At 38.9% G+C, this 24,701-nt stretch overlaps 2 protein-coding genes across 2 annotated transcripts; both read right to left on the bottom strand.

Annotated features, from left to right (window-relative positions):
- Positions 1-1,897: 1,897 nt before the first annotated feature.
- mtx2 (metaxin 2) lies at positions 1,898-7,823 on the bottom strand. Its single transcript, XM_084736345.1, has 10 exons — positions 7,637-7,823; positions 6,429-6,476; positions 6,283-6,329; positions 5,757-5,829; positions 4,500-4,576; positions 3,772-3,864; positions 3,568-3,606; positions 3,361-3,486; positions 3,148-3,224; positions 1,898-2,361 (listed from the first exon to the last, which is right to left on the bottom strand). The coding sequence occupies exons 1-10, from the start codon at positions 7,674-7,676 to the stop codon at positions 2,202-2,204; spliced, it is 780 nt and encodes a 259-aa protein (XP_084592471.1). The 5' UTR covers positions 7,677-7,823; the 3' UTR covers positions 1,898-2,201.
- Positions 7,824-11,006: 3,183 nt separating this feature from the next.
- Positions 11,007-13,835, bottom strand: LOC146315697 (homeobox protein Hox-D4b-like). Its single transcript, XM_084736120.1, has 2 exons — positions 12,357-13,835; positions 11,007-11,709 (listed from the first exon to the last, which is right to left on the bottom strand). The coding sequence occupies exons 1-2, from the start codon at positions 12,793-12,795 to the stop codon at positions 11,387-11,389; spliced, it is 762 nt and encodes a 253-aa protein (XP_084592246.1). The 5' UTR covers positions 12,796-13,835; the 3' UTR covers positions 11,007-11,386.
- Positions 13,836-24,701: the final 10,866 nt, after the last annotated feature.

Consider the following 24,701-nt stretch of genomic DNA (forward strand, 5'->3'; position numbering starts at 1 on the left):
AAAAGAAAAATAACATCTTAAAACAAAAGGATTAACATCTATCTGTTTAAATTTCTGAGTCAACATGTGAAGCCTCAGGCTCCTCCAGGTGTTTAGTGACCAGATGTGTGATGCTTAATAGTATCATCTGTGCTACGTCCCTGCATGTAAGCAAAGAGGCATAAAGTACCTATCTGCCTCAATCCTAAACCGGGACAAAACATTTGATAATGATAATGGAAGTCAATGCAAAAGGCCTAAAATTGCTGTTTACCTTTGGACAAATTTTGTTGGAGCAGGAGGAATTATTGCTTTTCTTTCCAGAGGGTGGGGATGGTGTGCAGCTCCACAGGTTTTTTGGGTTTTTTTTGGAGGATGGGACACCATGCTGATATCAGCTAATTTTGGATGTTTTTAGGAGAAATGCAGAGATGCCATCAAACACCTGTGGCCTTTTTGGTACAAGTGTGCTTAAAGTGGCTCAGCCTTTTAAGGATCTATCACCAGTATGCTTAATGTGTTTCTTTTAACAACCCAAAAGAACAGGCTTATAAACTCTTATCCTTACCAAAATAATAATAATTCATTATCACAGGGCTAAGAGGTCACAGAGGTGTGGCTCACTAAGTAGCCTGCTAGTTTTGACTGAGGACAAAAAAGTGTCTTCTTAATCTGCATTCTGTAATCAGTATACAAACTTTTGAAGAAATAGTGATTTTAATTAACCTGTGCAAATCTAATTTTTACAGTCTCAGAGCAGACAAAGCCCTGGGACCCCCTGTGATTTCTGGTGCCCAACTAGCAGGGAAACCGATGCTCTACAACATCTCTACAGTCAGAGAAGTAATGGCTTTCAAATATCAAGTAGGAGTCATTTAATTCACTTGCTTTTTGCAAAAGGACATTCCTAACTGGGGTCATATTAATGATCGCTCTCATAGCATCCCAGAGTTTTTTGCAAGCCAAGTTCTGTTTGATTACCTCCTTATGCCTCCTCCTAGCTTCCCAAAGCATGTGACATTGTTTGACATGAACTGAAGCTGTGCTATTCTTCCCTTAATTTACAAGTATCATATGTTTGTTGTCTTTAAATGCTTCAGTGATTAACTTTGAAGAATTATTATTTATGAGATTGTGGCTTGTTTTTTATTTATTAGTCAGGATGTCAGACAGGACAAAATCTGTCCCTTTACAACTGGTGTAATGTTGTTAGTATTATGAATTTGTTTCATGAATTCCAGCATTAAAGAATTACCAAAAACCTCTGTAGCTAATTTGAAGTCAATGACTTTTATTTTGTAGGCACTTTCAAATTCACACAGAAGAAGAAAGAAAACAATGGTGGAAAAACTAGGCAATAAATCACATCCTCTTCATTATCATTATGTTCATGTGTTGTTTTTTTGTACAAGAGAAAAGCAAATATGCCAACACTGCCTTGCGCTTCTTACAAGCTAATAAAGTTCATGGAAGGAAAAAAAAAAGAAACAGTGATCCATTTGATCTAAAGCGCAGTTCATGTGGGGTTCTGCCTTCTGAAAGGCAGCCATGTCACACATCTGTGAAATCCATGTCCAGAGAGTCTGTGGTGATTTGTAACAGCACTATGATACATCACGTCAGAGCAGACAGCATTCATGTGTGTGGAAAAACAAAGGAAAAAATAAGAGCACATAAATAAATCTGTGCCTCTGAGTTGGGAAGCATCCATCCTGCTGAAGTGTCCTGGAGCGTGTCAGACTGCTGCAGCTAACACTGACCTCTGACCTCTGACCCCCTCCTGGGGTCTGTTAAGAGTTGCATTACTATCAATATTCTTATTTCATTCCCATAATGCTGGAAATGTAAAGGCTGCATGGTCTCTCGTTTGGAAAAACCTTTGTAACATGGTGTTCATGTGTTAAAAATACTATTAATGATGATCTTTACTGTGTTTTTTTCAGTACTTTGGAATTATAGTATATAACTCCCTTCCTGGTATATCTATCTGTGCACAGTGGACACATCTTAATCCTTAAAAGAACTGACTCCTCTTGACTTCTATCAGCAGCATGCAACAATGTACAAGGACAAGGCAAAAGGGAGAAGGAAAGGAAGAATCACGAAGGGAAAGGTATGTGAATATAAGCAGATTTTAGCTTCTCAGCGCTACGTTGAGGGAATGAGAGGGAAGGGCAGAATGTACACGGTGAGATAATAACAGAGAGGTTACTTTCTGTCCTTCAAGAGCTCTTGTCCTCAAAGTAAGTCTGTTCGATGCGTCTGGAGAAGGACAACAGGTTGCTGTAGCTCTTGATCCTCTCTGCCAGCTCGGTGTTGGTCAGTCTGGTGGTCAGTATAGTGAAGAGGTGACCGAACACCAAAGCGTCCAGTTCTGTAGGCCTAAAAACACACACACACTTAGTTTGTGTGATACTGCTGAAATCAACCATTCAGTTTAAAATGCTTAATTATAATTATGTGGTATGCAATGCTTTTTCAAGTGCTGGTAAAGATTCCGTCAGCAATAACACTTTTAAACTGCTAAAAAGCACAATGTGTTGTTTTTAAATAAACATACTGGTCATTAATTATATTGAGAATTCATCACATATTGTTTAAACCTGTACCTGTTTCAACTACAATCAGTCAGTTTAAGCGTACACCATATTTAGAATATTTCCACTGCTTTATCTTGTCACCAGACAGCCTTTTCAGATTGGAAACTGCTGTTTATCTAAGGCAAATATTGCTCTCTCCAAAGCCACCAGGCTCCTCAATGCTTAGCTTCCATGCGGGTACTCCTCTCTTTTCTTTGCTTCCCCAAACTGGAGACATGTTGACCACAGTCTACTGTAGATAATACACTGACTTTCAATAAGTAAAACATACAACCCAACTTCATATTATTCAAACTATGTCTTTAAATTATTCTGTATGAAATAAGCTCCGCTGTTAGATGTGTAAGAGGTAATTGCAGTATTTCGCCACAAGGTGGTGCTAAAGAGAAGCAGTCAGATGCTTCCAAACATTTATGTCCTTTTGGCTTGGATCCCTATAAGGTCAGCTGCAGAGAGGAGGACACTGAAGAATACCCCTCACTATGCCAACCTGTCACTGTTTTGTCATTCAGCTGCTATGACAGACAGAGAAAAACAGTTAAATAGACACATACAGACGGATACATACTGTTTATTAAAGAAGTATGGTTGTGTTCCCAGCCTCTGAGAGAGAGCCTGGCAGCACTGACTCACATCCTCATAAACCTGAAACACCACAGGAAAAAAGGTTTTTAATCATGTTTTGTCCAGTTATGCAAAGAGACTAAAAAGCATAAATAGTATCTGAGATAATTATAAAGCATGTAAACTATCAGACATTCACAGACGGGTGGTTGCTAACCTGCTCCAGTGTTTTCCCTCCCCAGCCGATGGCGTTCATCTTCCTGCGAACCTCCCACTGCTTCTGGTAGGCGAGGATGTTACTGAGAGGCCACGAGTAAGGACTGCTGTATCTGGGACGTGTGATCTACACAAAACACATACATATGATTATTAAAATCAATCACTGCCAAATATTTTCTTATAATCTAAAGACAAGTATACACACCTCAGCAGCTGTAGCGTCATCACACCACTGGATGTACAACTGCAGAGAGGTGAAGAATGACAAGATGTTATCAGAGACACTGAGATTAATCGTGTCTAACTGTGTTATTGTTCTAATACTGGTATACTGTTTCAGCTGTTGCCTGGCAGTGAGTGTGTGTGTGTGTGTGTGTGTGTGTGTGTGTGTGTGTGTGTGTGTGTGTACCTCAGCAGTAAGCAGCATGTTGTTGACCAGCTCCATGTACGCTTTCATTTCAGCTCTCTGAACATCATCTAAGCCATCGCTCAGAGAATGACCCTGAGAACCCCAAAGCACACAGAGAAAATGTATTTTCTTTTTATCTTTAATCAGTTCTACGAGTGATTTCCTAAAATTAGCAATATTGTTACAAAATTAGATCAATGACAACTAGACTGATGCTATCAAGCCTTACATTAGAAAGGATGAAAAGCTACAGAGACCTCAATTGTGTTAAAAATTTAGCTTTAACAGATGACTAATTTCTGTGGACAACGCAGTTTCCACTCTTCTGTAAGGGGGGTGTTTTTATTTAGAGCTATTAATCAACATTTTAATGTATTTGCTGGTTGCTTTGGTCCTCTTGTCTTTGGGTTGTGAACGGGGAGGAGACATTTGTGAATGTCATCTTCATATTTTTCAGCATTTTCTGACATTTAGTGGACTGAACAGTTGATTGAGAAGATAACTGACAGACAAAGAAAGTAATCATTAGCTTCTAATTTTTGTTTTGTGTTAATGCAGCAATTTTATGTGAAATTTACAGCATACATTGAATGTAAAAGGCTGTATTTCATGCTGTTAAAATCTGAATAGAAATATTGCAGAAAGATCAATGACAGATTCAGGTGATAAAATGTCTCAGTGTGTCTCTGAGCATTAAGCAAGCTGGGATAAAAGTCAATAACACACACCTTAGCTTTGGTGAACTGCACTATCGGCCCCAGTTCTGACACCACCTGGTTCCCTACATGGATGAAGGGAATTTTACCTACAGAGAGACAAATAACAATGAGCAGAACATTAAGCAGTTAGGAGGAGTATCATCCAGTCGAAACTGCTGTCAGTTTCACCTGCAGCAAGACACAAACTGGACACAAATTAGTAGGACAGACCACAACGCAACGGCTGCAAAGTGCACTGACGTTATAACACTGAATTTCCAATAAAAGACAACCTGGAAGCTCAAACACTACAGTACAGAATACTGGTATCAAGACAGCATCGATGTTTGCGCTCACAAGGCCAGTAAATGAAAAATGCTTGCAGTAGTGTTGTTGCAATACTGGGATTTCTAAATTTGACACAATACAGTGACAAATATGGATAATTGATACAAAGGATAATTTAGTCAACATTGAGGGCATAAAGTTTAGATTTTCATTCAAAGATAAATATAATAAGGCTATAACATGATATACCAAATATGATGAGTGAATAAGAAGACAGGATTGTAAGTGAGAGGAGGCGGGACTATGTGAGCACTGCAGTCAAAGAGAAGAAAGAGAGAGAGTGCAGCTGGTTCCAGAATATCAATACTGCGAAAAAGGCCTATTGAAAGCATTTCAAATATTAAATATTTATGTATCAATACTTTTGACAACACTAGTTTGCATATACATCTGCAGGAAACCTTGACAGTGTAGCTGCTGTGCAGTGATGTCAGCACTCCCACTTGTGAGTCTTAGGAAGACGGCTAAAAGTTTGTTTCTCCTGCATCCAAGATTCTACAGTCACCACTGCTGATGGTGATGGTGGTGTCATCCTAAATCACAGCAAATCTTATCTAAAACCAACACTGGCTAGTGTTAAACATATATTATGGTACAATGTATAGAATAATGCAGATGAATGAATTTTCTCCTGACACACTGAACCGTGGGATGCCTTAAATACCAGCCACATTCTGGAATCAACATAATAACCCAATGTATTTTTCTATTTAATAAAAAAAAAAAATCCATGTTTCTGGCAAAGATAACCATGTATACTGATTGTAATGTGCATGGAATAATGGAATTATAAATTACTTCTGTTTGTTTTGATATCGGCATTGTATATTGGCCATCAGACCCTCTGTTATGTCCCTATATGCTGGCATCAGCCATTGAAAAACCCATATCAGTCAACCACTAAAGTACAACCACCTCTGCAGCAGTATGTATACTAACCAGAGGGTGACATGTATTCAGCATTTGCTCTACAAGCGACCTGCACTGGGAGACCGCACATCCTGAGGTAGGCCTGTACAGAAGACACACAGGATAGGGTCAGTTAGAACTGAAACTATTAACTGATAAGCAAATCAGTCTACAAGAAAATGAAAAACTGATGATCTGATATATTTTATGTCATCTATTAAATAACATACAAATTCAATGAGTAGTTATTATATGTGCCAGGGCTGGGTGAGATGGACAAAACTGAATATCACTGAATCATACCTCAATATGACTGTTGGTTCTTTCACAAAATAAACACTATGAGATTTTTGATGAATAATCATCAGTGATGTAAATATAATGGCTAAGTGGGTAAAGGCACCTAGAGTAGTTCTGTCAGAACATTACATCGCTTTACTGTAATGCAGCCTTTAAAATAAGGAAAATCTAAATCATCCAAACAACAAACATCCAAGGAAAACATGCTGACAGACATATGCTGATATATTTCCTGAGAGTAAACACAGAACATCACCTGAACAGCAAGAGATGAGGCACAGTCTGACAGCAGAATCTGATCCTCTGTGAAAACAACAACAAAGAAACATTGACAACCACACTCAGCCATGCCTCTGTAGCGATAATACATAATACATGCATTTCAGACAAACGCCGACTTACCCTTCAATGGTTGGTACAAGGTTGCAGTTTCAGGCCAGGGCTCAGCAGCTGTCAATGTCAAAACCAGACATGCAAGCAAGCACACACAGAAACACAAAATTATAAAAATGCAGCTGGCTTATCAAACTGTTATATTGCTCCCGAGTTTAACAGTAAACGTCCTATTTAATTGTGCACTGCATTCAATAATTAAGTCAATGTCACGTTATTCAAAATGTAACTACAGGCTACGTGCTAACAGACACGCCCCCCATAACGGCACTGACACCATCCTGAATATCCCTTAGCTTAGATGCAGACCCATTTCAGACATTCAGCGATAATAAAAGTTATAATTGGACGAAAATTGACAATGCAATCCCTTCAGAATCAACTTCTCAGCAACAGTTCAGGAGGGTTAATATCCATGTCGGGCGTGTATGAAGTGAAAAAACGTGATTTACGCCGACTGAGTGTAAGTAAACTTCATATAACTCCATACAACCAATGTAAAATCCAAGATGGCATCTATGTTCTTCTCTTCCCTAATGCGGTGCTGCTCAGCGGCACTGCGCTCACTCATGCTCCTGGTGGCTGAAAGTTATATTGCACCAGCCTATGGTACTGCATCATTATTGTTGCAATATACTTTCCGGCCACAAGAGGCAGCTTTAAGCAGACCGGTGCCGAGGAGCTCTCGAGGCCGAGAGAGGAAGAAATTATTCGCCATCTTGGATGTTACATCTCTGGTTGAATTACATACAATTTAGCCACACTTCATCAGAGTAAGTCGTAATTTCGTGCATCGAAACAAAGCTGTCATCGACGTGAATCCTCCTGAACTGTTCCTACATAAGTTAACTATCCTCTCTTTGGTTTGTATTTTTTAACAACAATCCGATACACGACTTTATTAGCATTGTCTGCCCAAAAGTGGTACTACACTTGTGCAGCCACCTAGGACACATAGGTTAGCTAGCTAGTGTGACAGTGTATCAGAGCTAGCTTAGCCAAGCTGGTGTTTAATAAAGACACAAACAAATATGAAAAGGGACATCATTCCTTACAGATGTAGCTGAACAGTCCTGTTACATTGCTATGGCAATGGTCACTTGTGTTATTAACTGGCATTGTAAAAAAGGCTACATGTCTGTAACGTTAGCTGGCGTTAGCTAGCTAAAGCTAGACAGTACTAGAAGCACTGATCAAAGTCAATGCGTGAACGTTACCTGCCATCTGAGACACGAAGGCCTCTGCTGCAAGAGTCATCCTGATGATTTAAATATCCTTACTGTTAAATAATAATTATACAAAGAGGTGATGTCGGTTCCACAGTGTGCAAGTTTAAGGGCAAGTGCTTGCTCTGCAGTCACCGTCTGGTCCGCCCACTATTAATGTGCCGGGTAGTAAACTGGCTGACTTTAGTTCCGCTTTACGGCGGAGCTGGATACAGTAACAGTCTGCTGCAGTGGACTATCCAATGTTTGTCTACCTGTAAATGTAGTGCGGCTTTCTTTACGATCTGTCTTGTGGTGACAGTGTATACAGATGGACAAAATAGTAACAAGAACAAAAATAATTTTAACCTTAAAATGGACATTTGAATCACGTTTGACGCAGTTTCAACAACTTAACTGTGTAAACTTTGCAAACAGTGGTATGTGTCACTGGTTTGTCTGCAGAATTTTGTGCAGGCGAACCCTTTATTATCACTTCCTGACAATATTTATATAGATGTTAGTTAAATCTTGATACGTCACACATTGGCCAAGGCTAGTGCCTAATAAATGATAATAATAATAATAATAATAATAATAATAATAATAATAATATAATTACATAAGGTGTATCATGTTTATTCGATTTAAAATGTAGTTATTATAATTTTTGTTACACCGATAACAGCAAAGAAATATGTTCAGAAATTGGTTTGTTTGTTTGTTTGTTTGTTTGTTTGTTTTCATTTGAATTGCCGCGGCCATAAGGTAATGTTCTTCAGGAGGTTTGGCGTGGAAAAGTTTGGGAACTGCTCAAGGCGACTGTATAATTACTCATAAATATCGCCATGAAGGTTGTGATCATGACTCGAGTCTGAGGGATGGAGCTTTTCTTCCATGGTCTTTGTTTATTTCCCTTTCAGGCAGCAGTACCTAGTGCAACCAGCCGGAGGCGTTCCTGCTTCACAGTCAGACTGCAGAGAGGGAGGATAGTGTAAGTCAGTAGCCAGCATGCAAAACGTCCAGGAGGCGCAAACACGTATGTTTGGGGTTTAAAATATATAATTATACGCGTTTACAATATAAAGAGTACAGATGCCGGTACTCAATTAGTGGCACAACATAAGCTGTTTATTTTAAATTATATTTGGAATGAATAATGCCTGTTTCTCACTGACTGTTGTCAAGTTTGCTAGTGAAATATTTTTTGCCCAATATAGGAGCATGTGCAGGTATGTTATTTATTTATTTATTCATATGAATATTTCCACTACGGTCTCCGTAATTTTAAAAACGTACGCTAACAAAATAATGAGTACAGTACAGCGTGGCAACCGAGTAATCAATGGCAGTTCTCTATTTGTAAAGAAGTTGACTGAATTTCCTACAGCGGAGCAAAACAAGTAAAGTAACCTTCACTTCTTTTTGGTTACGGTCTCATATTTCTGGCATATTAGAAGCCTCCCGTTTATCCGAATGAATATTTGGGCTTTTGCTGGTCTGTGTGGCCAGCTGTGGTGGATCTTTTTCGTGTGATAGATATTCCATGCTGCTCTCTGTCAGCCCCTTTCCTGCACATTTAACCCTGTCTCGTCCGGAAGCCACCAATTACTGTCTCTCATTTCCCACACAACCCACCACACACTCACACACACACACACACACACACACACACACACACATGCATAGACAGACAGAGGATTTCTTTCACCTAAAGTAATCCATTTCGTCCCTGCATTGTGCGTAAACAGTGCGTAAAGGCGCAGAGCAGTCACCAAGTCCTCTGGATGGCTATGAAAATATATTTCTAACCACATAGAGACGCTGATAGTCTTATATCAACTTATTAACATCTCAGATAATACTGAAGTCTGTGCAATCACATTTACACATTTTTCATTTCCGCGAAAAAACATACCTAGCATTTTAGATATTGTAACAGCACCATTGTGTAGTAAATTCTGCCTCTAACACCAGGTCTTTTAGGCTACTATATCATTGTCTTGGCTTAAGACAGCAGTTAAAGCAGACTGTCGCTCTATGTGATTAAACGTTAAGGATCACCGTTTATCCGCGGGATAATTCGGAGCACATTTTAAATCCTCCCACGGGAGAAAATGATCATACTTTAAAAAGCTTCTCAGTTGGGACGTCACGGACTAGATATTTGTCTTGGCTCACCTCAACTGGCTTGACGCTCCGTTAAATTATGACTGCAACAAAGATCGTGTATGTTAAAGGGGATTGCTCTGTTAAAAAGCGTGGAAAAATGTTATTAGCCACACGTCTGACAATACGGAGGTATTTTAACGCACAGTCGTTTGATTCTTTAAACGAGCCAAAGATGAAGATTATGAATTCTTCTTGCATTCATAAAGCACATTCGGAATAATTTTTACGTCACTTCCGTGGACCCTCACTCACCATCTCGTCACCCTCCAACAAAGTCATCTATCCTCCGCTTAAATACGGTCACAGCATAAACAGATGGTATGTGTGTGTGTGTGTGTGTGTGTGTGTGTGTGTGTGTGTGTGTGTGTGTGTGTGTCAAAGAAAAAAATATTCAGTTTCGCGGTTTGAAACATTTTTATTTTTTATCATCTAAGTATTTTTATCAAAACATTTCCACATATAAAATTCTTACACGAAGAGTTTTTCCTCTTTTTTTCAAAGATGAACACGTACAAAAAAGAACAGAGATGTCGCTTGCTACAAAGAATAAAATATGCTTCTAAATAATACAAATACAAAATAAGTACTGGCGTAGGCTATAATAGAGAATAATAGCATATAAAACTGGAATCAAAGAGAGAACACATTCTTTAAAAATGCAAAGCTGTTAATGTTGTTTCAGAAAAGATGAATCAAACAACAAACGTTCAGAAAGTTCTGTTCGTTAAAACCCTGTAACCCTGAGAAAATGTGTTGGATTTTTAATCAGCTTCGTGCATCAAAAACCTCCAATTTGGCTGCTTTCATTTGATACAGTTTCTATTTTATTTACTCCCCGTGTGTACATGTGTATGATTTTCTCCAAAATTATTGAAAAGTCTATTCACTCTTTGGAGATTTAAAACAAAAGAAAAAGCACGATATGGCTACGTATCCTACTAAATATGCATTGTTTTTGGATGCTTCTACAAAATAAATGCTAAAACTTTATTTCACCAACCATTCTGCAAGTCAGCTGCCGAGCAATTTGGCGTTTCTGCTCCTCTGTTTTGTCCCTTTAAGCGCAAGTTTGTGGAAACAACATTTTGGTAATGTGCATATTCATAAATTAGGCTATTTCATCTTTTAGGTAGCTATTATAAAACCCTGTATTATGTTTACCCTGTAGAAAATAAAACCCTGTTTTATCCAAATGACACAGTCTCTTCTGCGCCTTTAGCATCGGATGTCCAAATATGAAACAATTCCCTTACTTCAACAGAGAGGTGTCAGACCATCCACAACCTCGAAGTTTACCTAATTGTAAGACTCAAAGACATTCATTAATTATTAAATATCACACTAAAATGTTGGGGCAACCCCTACACAACAAAACCTTTTAAAAACACGTCAAAGTAAAACTTGAAATGAGGCATTGACGAAATATTAAAGCCTTATTCGGGCCTGTAGATGGAAGCCTGTAGTTTTAAAGCAGTTTGGAATTGTTTCAGGACTGCAGTCACCCTGGATCAATTTAGCAACATCAGTTTTGGAGAATGAAGGTGCTAACGTGGTGGCCGTGACGGCCAAACTCTGCTCCCACCGCTGTATTTACACAGTTATCACTGCCTTCACGTTACTGTCGCTGCTGCTGTTGCTGTCGTTGTTGTTGTTGTTGCTGTCCGTAGCCTTCTTGTTTTTGCTCCTTCCTTTGGTGTTCGGCAGCTTGTTGTCCTTCTTCCAGCGCATGCGCCGGTTCTGGAACCACACCTTCACCTGCCTCTCGCTCAGGCAGAGCGCGTGGGCCACCTCGACACGTCGGCGGCGCGTGAGGTAGCGGCTGAAGTGGAACTCCTTCTCGAGCTCCAGAACCTGCTGGCGCGTGTACGCCGTCCGTAGACGCTTCGGCTCCGGGCCCACGTGGTTTGGATTAACTGTAAAATAATAAAGAAAGAAATTAGTAAAAGGGTACGAAAATGTCAGTTTGAATTGTGTTAAATTAGTTTGTTTTACTTTACTAATTTTATTTTGTTTTCAATTATTAATACCAATAGTATTTTTACAATGGTAAATACCAACAGCCTGTACACTGTATTAGCTAAAGAAAATAGAATTAGCCCGGAAATTTAGCATTTTAAAATTTAATCTGAATATTATTGCCGTTATTATCGTGTGGTATTTTTGTGTTATGTCCATTTGTGGTTGACTGGGAAGAAATTCAAAAAACGATTTTACGTCTAACTTTCAGCTTTTTGTTCAGCCGCAGCGTTGCACACCAGACACACAATTTCGCCCGCGTGCACACGTAGACACACACACATACACACACACGCACACACGCTGTGGCAGGGCCATAAAACTTTATAGGGGTTGTAATTCTCCCTGACTCTCACTGAGATCATAAATAACTCGGCAACAAAAACGGTGCTCCTCACAAATGGACAAAACACTAGAAAGAAAGAGAAAAAAAAGAAAGAAGAGAGAGAAGAGAGTGCGATGGGTATCAGAGAAACTGAAGTGATGGAGAAATTAAATAAGGAGAGAGTGTGATGCAGAGATGAAAATCTTGAGGCTATCTCACCATGAGCGACGTGCACTTTCTTCATCCACGGGTAGACAACAATAGGCGGCTTGTCTTTCCCCTGGCAGGCCGTTTTCCTCTGCACCTGAGCGGGTTTGGCACAGGTCATCCAGGCCTGGCACTGCAGGTCACCCACCACGGAGAACCTCTCCTTGCCGGGCGCGTCTGTCTCTCTGTAGCCGGGGAAGGGCGCACCTTGGTGCTGCGAGTGGTCCTCTCCATCCTCCCGGTGGTGCCCCTGCAAAGAGTGTTGATAGCCGGTTTGTTGTGGTGTGTATGGAGGCGGAGGGGGCTGCATGGGCTGATAGCCACCACCATAACTACCACTGTCCTGGGGGTTGTTGTAATACCCCCCTTGGTCACTAAAATTACTGTAATCTTCTTCACAAGGCGGGAACTGCGGCTCAGCATATTTACAGCTCACCACGTAGGACTCCATGATTGATTTATAGCGAGGCTGGTAGGAGAATACTAATTTTTCTTTCTCTCCCCTCTCTCTGTCTCTTTTTCCCCCTCTGGCATCAAGCCATCCTGCGGCTGTCAAATAGACGGACGGCCGCGCGGGCCACGTGACCCTGCGGCCGACCAATGAGAGACGGCACTTGGGGTTGTTTATGTCAGACGTAATGGGATAATTTGAAGGGGAAAAAAATGTTCATTATAGGGCTAATGAAGTTTTGCTGGCGTGGAAAAATGGTCAAGAATAGATGTTTGTGGACTGAAAATAAGGTTAAGAACCTTTAAGACCCTTGCAATGTGGAGTCTAATTAGTCTCACTAAAAATTGATATATTTGAATATTTTTAATGACATTTCGTATCTATCTATCTATCTATCTATCTATCTATCTATCTATCTATCTATCTATCTATCTATCTATCTAATCTTGTCTCTTTATCTGCCCACTCCCCACCCCCTCCCACACACAGCACCTATTGAGCTGAACTCGGACTGTAGATTTATGACTTTTAGCTGAATGACTTTTACCCCCTCACAGATGGCCGGAGCTGAAAAATTAATCTCGCCCATATTGAGGGACGGCGCGGCCATATTTGGCCTTGTGGCGAGTCAAAGGATGGACAACAAAACATGGCCGGTCAGAAAGGCCCCCAATAAAAGAATGAGATAAAAGGGTCCCAGACAGTGACTAGTAGTTGGCTTTGTTAGGGCCGGGGTCAGCCCGAGGTGTCCCGTTCACCACCACCAACTCTGCTTTTTAAAGGAGGGGGAGAAATGCATTGCTTGTCTTAAAAAATGATGCTAAAGCAAGCTGGACGAGAGATAAATGCGACAGGGTTGAAAAATGAAAGCGAATTATGCTGGATTTAAAATAAATCGAAATACGTGAAAGAGATGAGTGAGAATATGCTAAATTTAAGCCCTCACACGATGAAGGGGTCATATAATGAAGATGCTTTTATTTTGTAGGCAATGCATGCATGAAAACGATGTTTCTTGTTCAAATTAACTTGTTTTTTTCTAAAATAAGAATGCAGAAGTCTAAAAAACCTGCAAACCTGCAAAAATCGTACGTGAATTTAGTTGAATCAGTAGATCTTTTCTTCATAACTTTTTAAGTTTTATTTATTCAAGTTAATTAAACTTAAAAATTCTACTTTTTTCAGAAGATTTCACTTCAGAACTTGTAAACATGAGTTCTTCTAACTTAAAGTATTTGACTTGAAATGATGAGTTGAATGACATACTTGAATCAATGAATACTTTTTACTACAGTACAATTATTTGATAACTTAACTGATAGTTACCAAGGAAATTAAGATTTTTCATAAAAAACATATAGTCAGTTTACAGAATATGATGCATTGTTGTAGATTAAATTACCCATGAGTATATAAACACAGTAAAAATATACAATAAGTTAGTGGAAATGCAATTATACAGGTTTTATTTATTTAACTCAGCTTAAAATGTGTAGTATTTTACTTTTGGAACTTAAAAACATGAGTTCTGCTTGAGTTCTCAAATGGGTTGAATGACTGTACAGAGTTCAATCAACTCATTAAATTAAGTTTCAGAAGAAAAAATCATGATCAGCATGTTAGCAGAGTTCCCAGCATGCAAAGTTTGACAGTTAAAAGTCTTCAGAAACCCTTCTTTTTTATAGTTTGAAGAAAAGATATGATGAAAACTTGCTATGAGAGAATAAGAAAAGTTGTGGTTGCTATTATTCACATTATAGAAAACACTGCAAACCATAATGAAGGTTAGTTTTGAATTATTAACGTTTAATAAATTCACTGGGAGCATTTTCAGGTATTGCCTTTGTGTGTAGCTCAAACAGGAGCAATTGTACGAGCTGACTTTTTAAACTGAAAAAATGTAAACTAACATGTTTTCACAAGTACAACTGAATCAATATCAAACTTATTTGACCAGAAAAGTTTATTTATTTAGAATCATTACAAAATTACCCCAATTTGTCTTTTCAAATTCAGACTTAAAATTTTAAGGCAATTTATGTTAAAACAAGTAGTTTATTTTTACAGTGTAGAACGTAAATCCATGTTATATCCTTCAGGATTACACGAGGATTTCTTCTTCGGCTGCAGCTGCTCTCTAAGGAAGCCGAAGGTCTGATGCTCAGCCAAAACCTCTTAATACGTCCTGCGATGTACTATTATTTCTGCCTAATATATCCTGTAATAATAGTCTAATAAAGAGAAGGGGAAGAAAATGTTTTTGCTTGGCTGGGACATTAAAAGGAGCTTGTGCAGGAGGGTGTAATATGGGATTGAAGATCTTGGCAAGGCTGACAGAGTGAAAGTGAACGAAAGCTTCAATGGGCTCAGTCTATCTCATCTAATGAGTCATTTGTTCTGAATTGCTCATAATGAATGACTGAAAATGGCCGATAAGCTACCAGATCAGTAATAAAGTGGCAAAATCTCACTTTTTTTTGTCAGTTTTAACAATTTTACCTTTGTTTCACAGGTAATGGTGGACTATAACATAGTGAATGAGCCTCTTGCCCCAACATCTTCCACTGAGATGCTATTGAGTAAAGCACTTAAACCGTATTTTGCAGTGGGAAGTGTTCACCATTGTACGCTAAAAAGCTACTTTTTATAGATTTTTCTCCCCACACAGGATGATCTTCAGACACTTTATTATTTAAAGCCTCAATTTCAGACATTTGGTAAAATCACTACTGTGAATACACGATTTATTGTCACATTAGCCACAGCCCTTTATTAACAGAGTAGGCTGTAGAAGTACATCCTTATCAGGTTTGCATGCACATCAATACCAAGATCAATTATTGTGTTGTTTTCTGTTTTTAAAGGGACAATTCAGTTCTGAACTATTGAATTAATCAGCAGCTATTTTCATAATCGTTTTGAGTCATTTTCTAAAGAAAAAAAAGTCAAATTCTCTCATTCTAGCTGCTCAAATGTGAATGTTTTCTGGTTTCTATAGTCCTTTATGACAATATATCTTCATATCTTCAGGTTTAGGATGTTACATTAGGCGATTAAACGATCAAAAGATCATTAGATCAATATATATTTAATTTTGTCTGCAGTGTTATGTGTCCATCTAGATAGTTTTGGTGTGAGGTGCAGAGATATTGGCCGCAGAGATGTCTGCTTTCTGTTGAATGTAATGGAGCTGGATGGCACTCAGAGCACCAAAAAACACATTTGAAAAACTCAGCAGTAAAGTTCCTTCCAGGAATCATGACTCAAGGTTTCATGTAGGAACTACTTTCTCTCTATCTTTAAAATACATATTTTTGAATTTGAGGTGAACTGTCCCCTTAAGGCTGTGTGCTGCAACCAAATTGCTGTTTTGATATCTCAATCAGGACTCAACAGAGCAGACCTGAACGCTGCCAGGGAATTGGATCCAGTGGTGTAATCACATCCTACGCTCAGCATGTGCAAACCATCCCGTTCAATCTGCTGATCTGTTTGGGCGCAAATATAAAAAAAAAAAATGACCTAACTTCCTCATCATCTCGTCAGAGCTGCTAGGTGCAAACAGCCATATAGCCTCTAGAAAAGTGTGACTTATAAATTGTAAAGTGTGAAATGTAGAATGTAAAACAGTGCAAGACCGAAAAGCAAAAGCCGTGTTAACAGTCTTCAGTTTTTCATTCCTCTCTCTTGGATTTTGATAGATGGTTAGTCATCGCCCATAGACTCCCCTAGAACCCAATCTGTGACCGAGGCAGCTCCACACACATTCGGTTCTACAGGGTATATATAGGCGAAGGTTCACTTCACGGCTCGCTGCTGATGGCTTCTTTTTGATGGTGACAGTGATATACACTCACATGGTCTCACACAGACTTTTTTTGTTGTATTTATTACGACTCTGCCTCAAAATATAGTAAAACACCAGTCATGTGCATGTTTCTATTGTTCAACATGATGTATCAGTGTCATTGTATAATTTATTGAAACCATTAATGGTGCAGTAGCATGTAGCATTTTGACATCAATAACTCATTAAGGCACAGTACATTAATTCTGATACATAAGTGTAATTACTGTAAGCAAGCAAGACCATCACTGACAAGACTGACTGTCAGCCTCGACAGTGCACAGTGGACAAGGCGGATATTGGGATGGGAAATCTGCATGCAATCTGTCTTCGAGCACAGTGGGGGAGTGATTTACAGAACAAAATAGCAGGAGGGGTGGCTGCTCCTCCACTGAAGCTAAAATTTTGTCATAATGGTACATGGCGTAACAAGTGAAACGCCAGTGAAAGAATTTATGATAAACATCAGCATTAACAGCATCAGTAGATAAGTGGTGTGAAAGGAGTCGGCCATGTATTGATGTTTGTACACTCTCCATCATAATACATCATCCAGCTCAGCACTGCAAGAGCTTTTCTAATTAGTATGTGTGACCTTGGTTGTTCTTTCAGTGGGGTATATATGCTTAAACTGGATTAGACAAAGTGGCAAGGAAATATATCAGTATTATATCGATATCATGATATTAAGACTGCATATTGTCTTGGATTTTGGATATCATTATATCATGATGCAGTATAAGTGATGTCCTTTCCTGGTTTTTCAAAGGCTGCATTGCAGTAAAGTGATGTAATTTTCCAAACTTTGCAGACTACCTGCTCTATTATTTTCCTCTACCCATTCACTCTGTGGATGATTAGTTATCAAAAATCATGTACCATTTTTTGTGAAGCACTAACACTCATCCCTACAATATTGTTGTAATATCGATATCAACGTATTTGGTCAAATATTGGGGTTTTTGCTAGTGTTCATATTGCCCACACCTACCAGTATGTTGTTTTGGAGAACGTTTGTTGAGATTAGAGTAACGCTAAATGAGATTATAACATGCAAGGGAATAAATTACAAAATAATGGTGAATATTTCTCATTTTTCCGCTGATTGTCTTTCTTAATTTATATACTAAATGTTTTGGCGGTTATTAGAGGGAGATGCTATCTTTCAAAACATGAAAATGCATTGTTTTGCATCTGTAATTTGCACAGCTGCTTTGTCATAATACAGTTATGCTAAACATTGATTGGACACTGACAGACTGCAGTGTTTATATTTTGATTTTTTTTATCAAATTTATTGCATGGGACAATTCAGTTATCCTTGGATAGTGGTAAGGAGCGATCTTACCCAGTTCTACACCCTTACACAGAAGAAAAACAAACTGCATACATGACAGTTTGTTACTGACGGCTTCATGTGGTTGAACAAGCCTTGTATATTTTCTTATTCTAAACATTTGATAAACAACCAGGGAGCAGTCTGCTTTACAGCAGCTGGTAAATCCACCCCCTTTCCCACATTTTCACCAGCCTCTTAGGTTTTTAGGAATAGAATAATGGCAGCTGGTCACCTGCCAAAGTTGCTAAACAAGTGAGCAGCTTGTTTACAAGCTACCAGCCGCAGTGCACACGTGACCAACAGTGGGATGGTGGCTTTATGGCAATTTGTGAACTTGGCCTGGATGACGATTACAATGACGATTGACGATTACAATGCTTGCCGGAGGGCAATTCTAAATTTCTCATTTAGATCCCGCTGAAACACATTTATGATGGTCCTCAGCCCGTATCGATTGTTATACTGTAATTCAGCTTCTATTGTCAGCTGGCCGGCGGAAGCACCAAAGGCTATTCTCAGAGTTTAGATTATAATCAGGCAATCTGCAATGAAAGGCAGCTTTAACAATATGACTGATAGCTTCAACACTGTAGTTGTTATTATTGTTACTGTCTGTCTGTGCTCTGTTTTTGCTTGGATACATATTGAATCAATTGTAAAATATATTTTATGTATTGATTTTTATCCCACTCTATTTATCAATGCCCATGCACTACTGAAGGCAACGTTGTCGTCTTTTTCCATTCCCACGCATCATATCTTTATTCACACACAGTAATGTAATATTAAGAAAACTGCTGACATTTATGCACAAATAATATAGGATGCGTTGTTCATGTGTGTTTACTGTAAGTTTTGGTCAAGATGCCACAGGGGTTTTCTGCTTCCAGCTCTTACCCTGGGTAATTTTCTGTGTTGGCAGGGGCTCATTTTTGCTGTTTATGTTCACTAAATTCCCATGGCTGTGTGAATGAGGAGCTGGTGAAAACTGGGCTGAACCATTTGTTGCTAAAGCAAAAAAGCTTGTGTTGGAGTGAAAGAAACAGCAAAACCTTATTCAAGGCAAGATTAGTTTCATATTAAATAGTGGGAAAGGTAAATACAAAAGAGTTTTAAAGCTGAGCTAAATGGATTTGGTTGAATAATGACACTGCAGACGTTAGAGCACCTATCTGCACATAATGGTCAAAAATCTATTCAGTTTAGGACTATTAATCCATGCCTCCACTAAAAAGGACTTTGACCTAAAACTTTCATTTTTCAAAATTCTTCCAACCTAACCTCTCCTGCTTGAATAGGGTTTTTTGAGAAGTGGAATCATTAGCTTTTACACCTTCTGAATGGGGTTCCCTAGCTCTGAACTTTGGCGGACTCTTTTTAGGGGCCACAACAACAACAGGAGTGATGTTTCGCTTTTTGAAAGAGCATTCTTCTTTAAGAATGTAGCCTAGCTGCCGTCAGGTCGCGGGAGGGTCAATCAGAATCGTTGACCGCTCGTTCACCGTTTCATTAGTCCTCGCGCTGCCGGACAGGGCCACGCAGGGGCTCGCGCTGGGGACCATCCAGAGTTCACGCGGCCTGCGGGAGTCGCGAGCCCATTGTTTCGCTGGTCTCTCCCTCTCCAGCTCTCCGCAGATGGATTATTGTTGTGTAAAGACTGATACTAGTTGGAAATTAAAGAGTTAACGTGGGAGAAAACGACGAGCATGGACAGTTTGGATCAAAATAGAGTCCATTGATTTAATTTCTGATGAGATTAGCAGGAATTTCATTGATTTTGTTTCTATTCCTGTAGCTGCCGTTTAATCATCCCTCATATCCATTTCAGTTATTGGAAGAGTATTGATTAGCATCAGCTCCTGAGGCTACCAGGATGAATATTCCTCTATTATATTTTGTACACACCCAGGAGCTTGTCTTTCTGAGCATCCTGCAGGGCTGATTTTTCCTGCGTATTTATTTTAGCATTTATCATTTTTCATACAGACCTCCCAGACTCAGCTTTGACCACAAATAGTAACAAATACTATAAACTGCCTACAGTCTGTTAGATAAACTCTTACGTAAATTCTCTGCTCATCCACAGTCGGGTTTGTGATATAAAGCCATTCAGATGTGGCTTTTCTTTCTGGGGTCGTTTCACTTTTTCATCTTAGACAGGCTGACCGCCGGCTCACCCCTCCGCCCCCGGCCCTCTGCCGGGTCAAAGCCGAGCTGAGTGCAGCTTTAACCCGGTTTAGACATTAACTGCGACCTCCAGCCCCTGGGAACCCCAGTGCACCGTCTCTGACTGACCAGCAGCGAGAAGCCGAGAAATACTGACTGTAAATCAGGCTTATGAGACGCTGAAATCAAACGCATCACAACATTTAGTCAAGATTGCTTTTTTTTTTCTTATTGCAGCACAGGATTTGTGATATTTTTTTTACTGAACTGTAATTGCAATTTGAAAACTTAATGGCCCTGAAACTAAAAAGGAATGATAGTATTTGGTAATATTTAAGAAGGGAAATTAAACCTGTTTCGTTGGCTAAAATATTATTGAAAATAAAATTAAAGTATTCGAGTTAAGAAATGTGTGCGCTATTTTTTATTTATTTATTTATTTATTTAACCACAGTTTCCTAAACATTTTAGAGTCAAAAGTAATAGGCTAATTAATTGCGTGTTAAACATTTCACTGTAAACAGCACATATCTTTGCCATTAAATAGCCATATTACTAGCTGTGTACTTTCTTAGGTTAATGAAATTAAATTTTACTTTGAGCATGTAGATACAAATAAAATATACAAGAAAAGCAAAACGAAATAAATAAAAACAACGAACTTAACAGCATAACGTTCAGCAGATTCACAATAAATAATTCATGTTCGAAAATGAAGAAGTGAATAAGTCTAAGCCCCCCCAAAAAATAATAACAGGCTGCAGACTATTATCTAAATACAATATGGTTGCCGTTATATATATATAATAATATTTTTTTTTAGAAAAATGGTTACTGTAAAAAAAAATAGACATAATAAATAAAAATCTTAAGTCAGTCTACAGAACATTTCACTAAATTTGTGCAAAATCCAGTTAAGAAAAGTGATGCAATATTTGCTCACAACTAAGAACTTCAATGCACCAAAAGTGTTCTACAACCCTGAGCATTATTCGGTTAAAGGTTGTTTAAAAGATTAATGTCAGTGTTGTTGTCTATTTGTGCCTGTCGCGCAGTTATGGAACAGAGTCCCCAGCTGTGACTATAATCAAAAAATTCTCCTTGTCATAAACTGTACAGTTCTCTTCTCGCTTCTGTTTATAGCCTGTAGAGGAGCGAGGCTTGGCGTGAGCAGAGACGGTCGTAAAATTTAACATCTCGAGAAAGCGCCATAACTCCTGATAACTCAAACTGTGTTTACATATACACACAAACAGCAAGCAATACACGAGCAGAATAAGAAATCATTTTGAATGCGGCAGTCTGAGCAAGAGACAAGGTATATTGCAAAAGGTGCTGTAAGTAAAAACTCGCAAATCCTGCCGCCTGCAGAAAAAAACAAAATGTAAAATGTGTTTTCTAACACAATATCGTTAGAGGGTCATACCAGTAGCTAATGTTCCCTTATTTTAAATTATTGTTGTTGTTATGTCGTCTGTAAATACAGGACTGTTATGTCAAAATCCAAAACCTGATAATCCCCAACATATGGAATAAGCTTTCGCCGCTTTAGGGAATGAAGTAGGCCTATATACACTATATGACCGCTTAAAAACACACATGTTGTGGAGATCGTGCACACAGGCACGCTGCTTCATGTAGGACTTCCCACAATGCACGTTAAAACACTGACATGTTCACTTAAAAAAAAATCATGGGAAACTGATATTTGATATCAACCACGTCTCTGTCCTGTGAGGTGAGGACAGACAGCAACATCAAAGCTATGATCCTAAACAGTGCTAAAAAATGGTGTTTCCTCTTGCCTTGGAAGTCCTTGAACATTTTTGATAAAGACTTAAAACAAGTTTGAAAAATTAATGACTAGCCGAGACCCCCTCAAAAAATAGCTTTAAATTATTTAATTAAAAAACAACAAGACAAAAAAAATCTTAAATGAACCTGACATTTTTACTACTGAAAACAGCCTTGAATTCAACCCAGGCAAGGCCTTGACAGTCCTTGAACATATTTGATATTTCAAAAAAACTTTAAACTATATATATATATTTTAATTCCCTCAAGTGTAGACATTTTTCTGATGATTTGACTAGAAAACGCCAATGTAAAAAAAAAAAACAAGCATCAACAAAATATCTAAAGCGAATCAGTGTCAAATCTTACCACTGAAAACACTTGAAATTCATCCAAACAAGACCTTGAAAGTGTATTTGAAGTCCGGATGTCCAAGAGGATGTGAGTGCTCTTCAGCCAAAAGTGTAACCTCTGGAGTGAGTTAATTAGATTATATGTTGGACTACAGGTGGATCTCTGGACCCCCTCATCCACTTGAGCAAGGGCCCTTTGGGGCTCCCCGAACCGCAGCTTTAACACCCCCTCCACCTCTGTCCTTCCATTTGCCCCCCCGCTCTTTGCAGTCATAACTTCATATCTGTGCCAAATATGAAAACAAGACGCACTTACTTGCTTTGATCTCGCGTTAAAACGCGGCTGTTTGCTACTGTAAAATCCCGTTGGAGCGGATCGAAGCTGATTATCGGAACCGTCTCTGCTGTTTCTCTCAGCGACACAAAGAGCATTCTGTTGATTTCGGACAAATATCGGCTACCAATCCCATCTGGCCGCCTGTCGGCTATTCTCTCTGAGTTATATTTTGGGGCTTGTCAAACCGCCGGCAATAAAACACACTTTATTACCGTCACGTGCTCAGCTTTTTTTTCCCTTCGCTGCTCCCACGCGGGTTCATAAATTATTAGGCCCTGCACCGCGAGCCACTTTAGTCGATAATGGCGCCAAAGAAAAAAACACTTTAATCTCTGAGGTTTTCTGCTGTTGGAGATTAAAAATTGCCCGCTTTATGCCTTTTTTTAAACCTTCCACTTTTTGATTTTACCTTTCGCCCATCAAAAAGCGTTTCCACTTTTTGTGACGGAGCCAAATATTTTTGTCTTTGGGTGGAGTATTAATCGAATTATTTGCCTCCTTTGATGTAACTGGGACTTTTTGGGTGCCCTGATAATTTAGGAAAACATGTTCCTTGGGGTAATTGTGTTGGATTTTTAAGCTCGGAGTCAAATCTGTGCGTAAAATTATTTTCAAATTTTATATTTTGTGTGATCTGCACGCTGTCACGTTATTGAGACCCCCGTGTGGGTTTGACTTGCAGTCCTTTCCTCCAAAACAAGCAGAGACGCTGTTTGCATTTTTCCGGATGTTTCTGGAATGCTGTTTGGAGCATTTGTTTCCTGCTTTGATTTCCGTAAATGGGGAGCAATAAAACCATAAACTGGCTCTGTGAAAACAGACCGCGCGTCTGTGTGTGTGGCTGAGTGTCAGCTCTGCGGCTGCTGAGGACAACCAAGTGTCAAAACCATTAATTAAAACAACAGTTAATTTTTTTTTTTTAAGTTTTAAAATAGTTTTAGAATAAAACAATTTGAATTTCAGTAATGATACACTTATAATAAATGGGTAAAAGTCATAATTTTAATACCTGAACCCGTTAAATTGAACTTAATCAAGGCACATTAATTCAGTCATCTGTCTCCAGGAAAATAAATAACAAGTATTTCATGGGTAGGCTATTCTCAATCATGTGCAACAACAAAAAACTTAACTACTTTGTTTTGTTTTGTTTTTGCAACGCTTTGTTTATTGGTGTATCTATTTATTTATTTATTTATCTATTTATTCGTTTGTTTTTCAGAAATGTTACAAAATATCCCCAAAACGGTCATCAAACGCCTTACAGTTAGTGAAATTGTTAATAATATGCAGGTTAAGCCGAATAACTGCAGCGGAAAACAAATCCGTTTTCTTGATCTTCCCTTTAATTAACAAAATGTCACCGCCGTTTTTAAAGCACAGCCCTACTTGAATCCGTGATTTATAGCGCCTTGGCTTGGCGTCCTGCCTAATGACGCCTCCCAGCTGCCGTAACATAAAATCACGTCCAGACCAAACAAAAATGTCCCGGGACAACAGAGCGCACCAAGTCGCCATGTTCGAGGTGCATTCATGGTTCTTCGGAAAAACGAATTCTCATAACCTCAAAGCTGAGTGAGCTGGAGGCTGGGAGGAAGATGGTGTCCTTAACCATCTGCAGAGCTGGAATCTGTACACTGATGCTATCAGAGAAAATGTCATACTTGAATCTGTTGCGCCATCTAGTGTTTAATTGTAATACAACAGCGCCAGGTCTGGTCTGTGTGACAATGAAGGATGCAGCAAGTCTGCCCTGTAGTAGTCTCATCTAAAGATGTTTTCTTGGGCTGCAACTAACGATTCTTTTCATCATCAATTCATTTTCATGATTAATTGATTAAATATTTAGTTTATGAAAATGTAAAAAATGTTCATCACAATCCCAGAGCCCACAGTAACATCTTTAGATTGCCTCTTTTGTCCAGCCAGCAGTCTTAAACCAAAAGACTCTCCGTTTACTGTCATGAATGACAAAGAAAAGCAGGAAATCCTTACATTTAAGAAGCTGAACGAGCAAATGTTTCACAATTTTTCTTGAAAAATAACTGAAAAGATTATCAAAACAGTTGG

This window comes from Lutjanus erythropterus, chromosome 14 (assembly GCF_056507025.1).
Source record: "Lutjanus erythropterus isolate fLutEry1 chromosome 14, fLutEry1.hap2, whole genome shotgun sequence".
NCBI classification, from domain to species: domain Eukaryota; kingdom Metazoa; phylum Chordata; class Actinopteri; order Lutjaniformes; family Lutjanidae; genus Lutjanus; species Lutjanus erythropterus.

Bases quoted from the DNA above. Each gene is read 5' to 3' on its own strand.
- LOC146315697 (XM_084736120.1), bottom strand. From the start codon at position 12,795: ATGGAGTCCTACGTGGTGAGCTGTAAATATGCTGAGCCGCAGTTCCCG. The intron at 11,710-12,356 runs GTGAGATAGCCT...ATTATTTTACAG, and splicing joins GAAAGTGCACGTCGCTCATG to TTAATCCAAACCACGTGGGC.
- mtx2 (XM_084736345.1), bottom strand. From the start codon at position 7,676: ATGACTCTTGCAGCAGAGGCCTTCGTGTCTCAGATGGCAG. The intron at 3,607-3,771 runs GTACACACACAC...ACCTCTCTGCAG, and splicing joins ACATGCTGCTTACTGCTGAG to TTGTACATCCAGTGGTGTGA. The intron at 3,225-3,360 runs GTTAGCAACCAC...GTGGTGTTTCAG, and splicing joins GAGGGAAAACACTGGAGCAG to GTTTATGAGGATGTGAGTCA.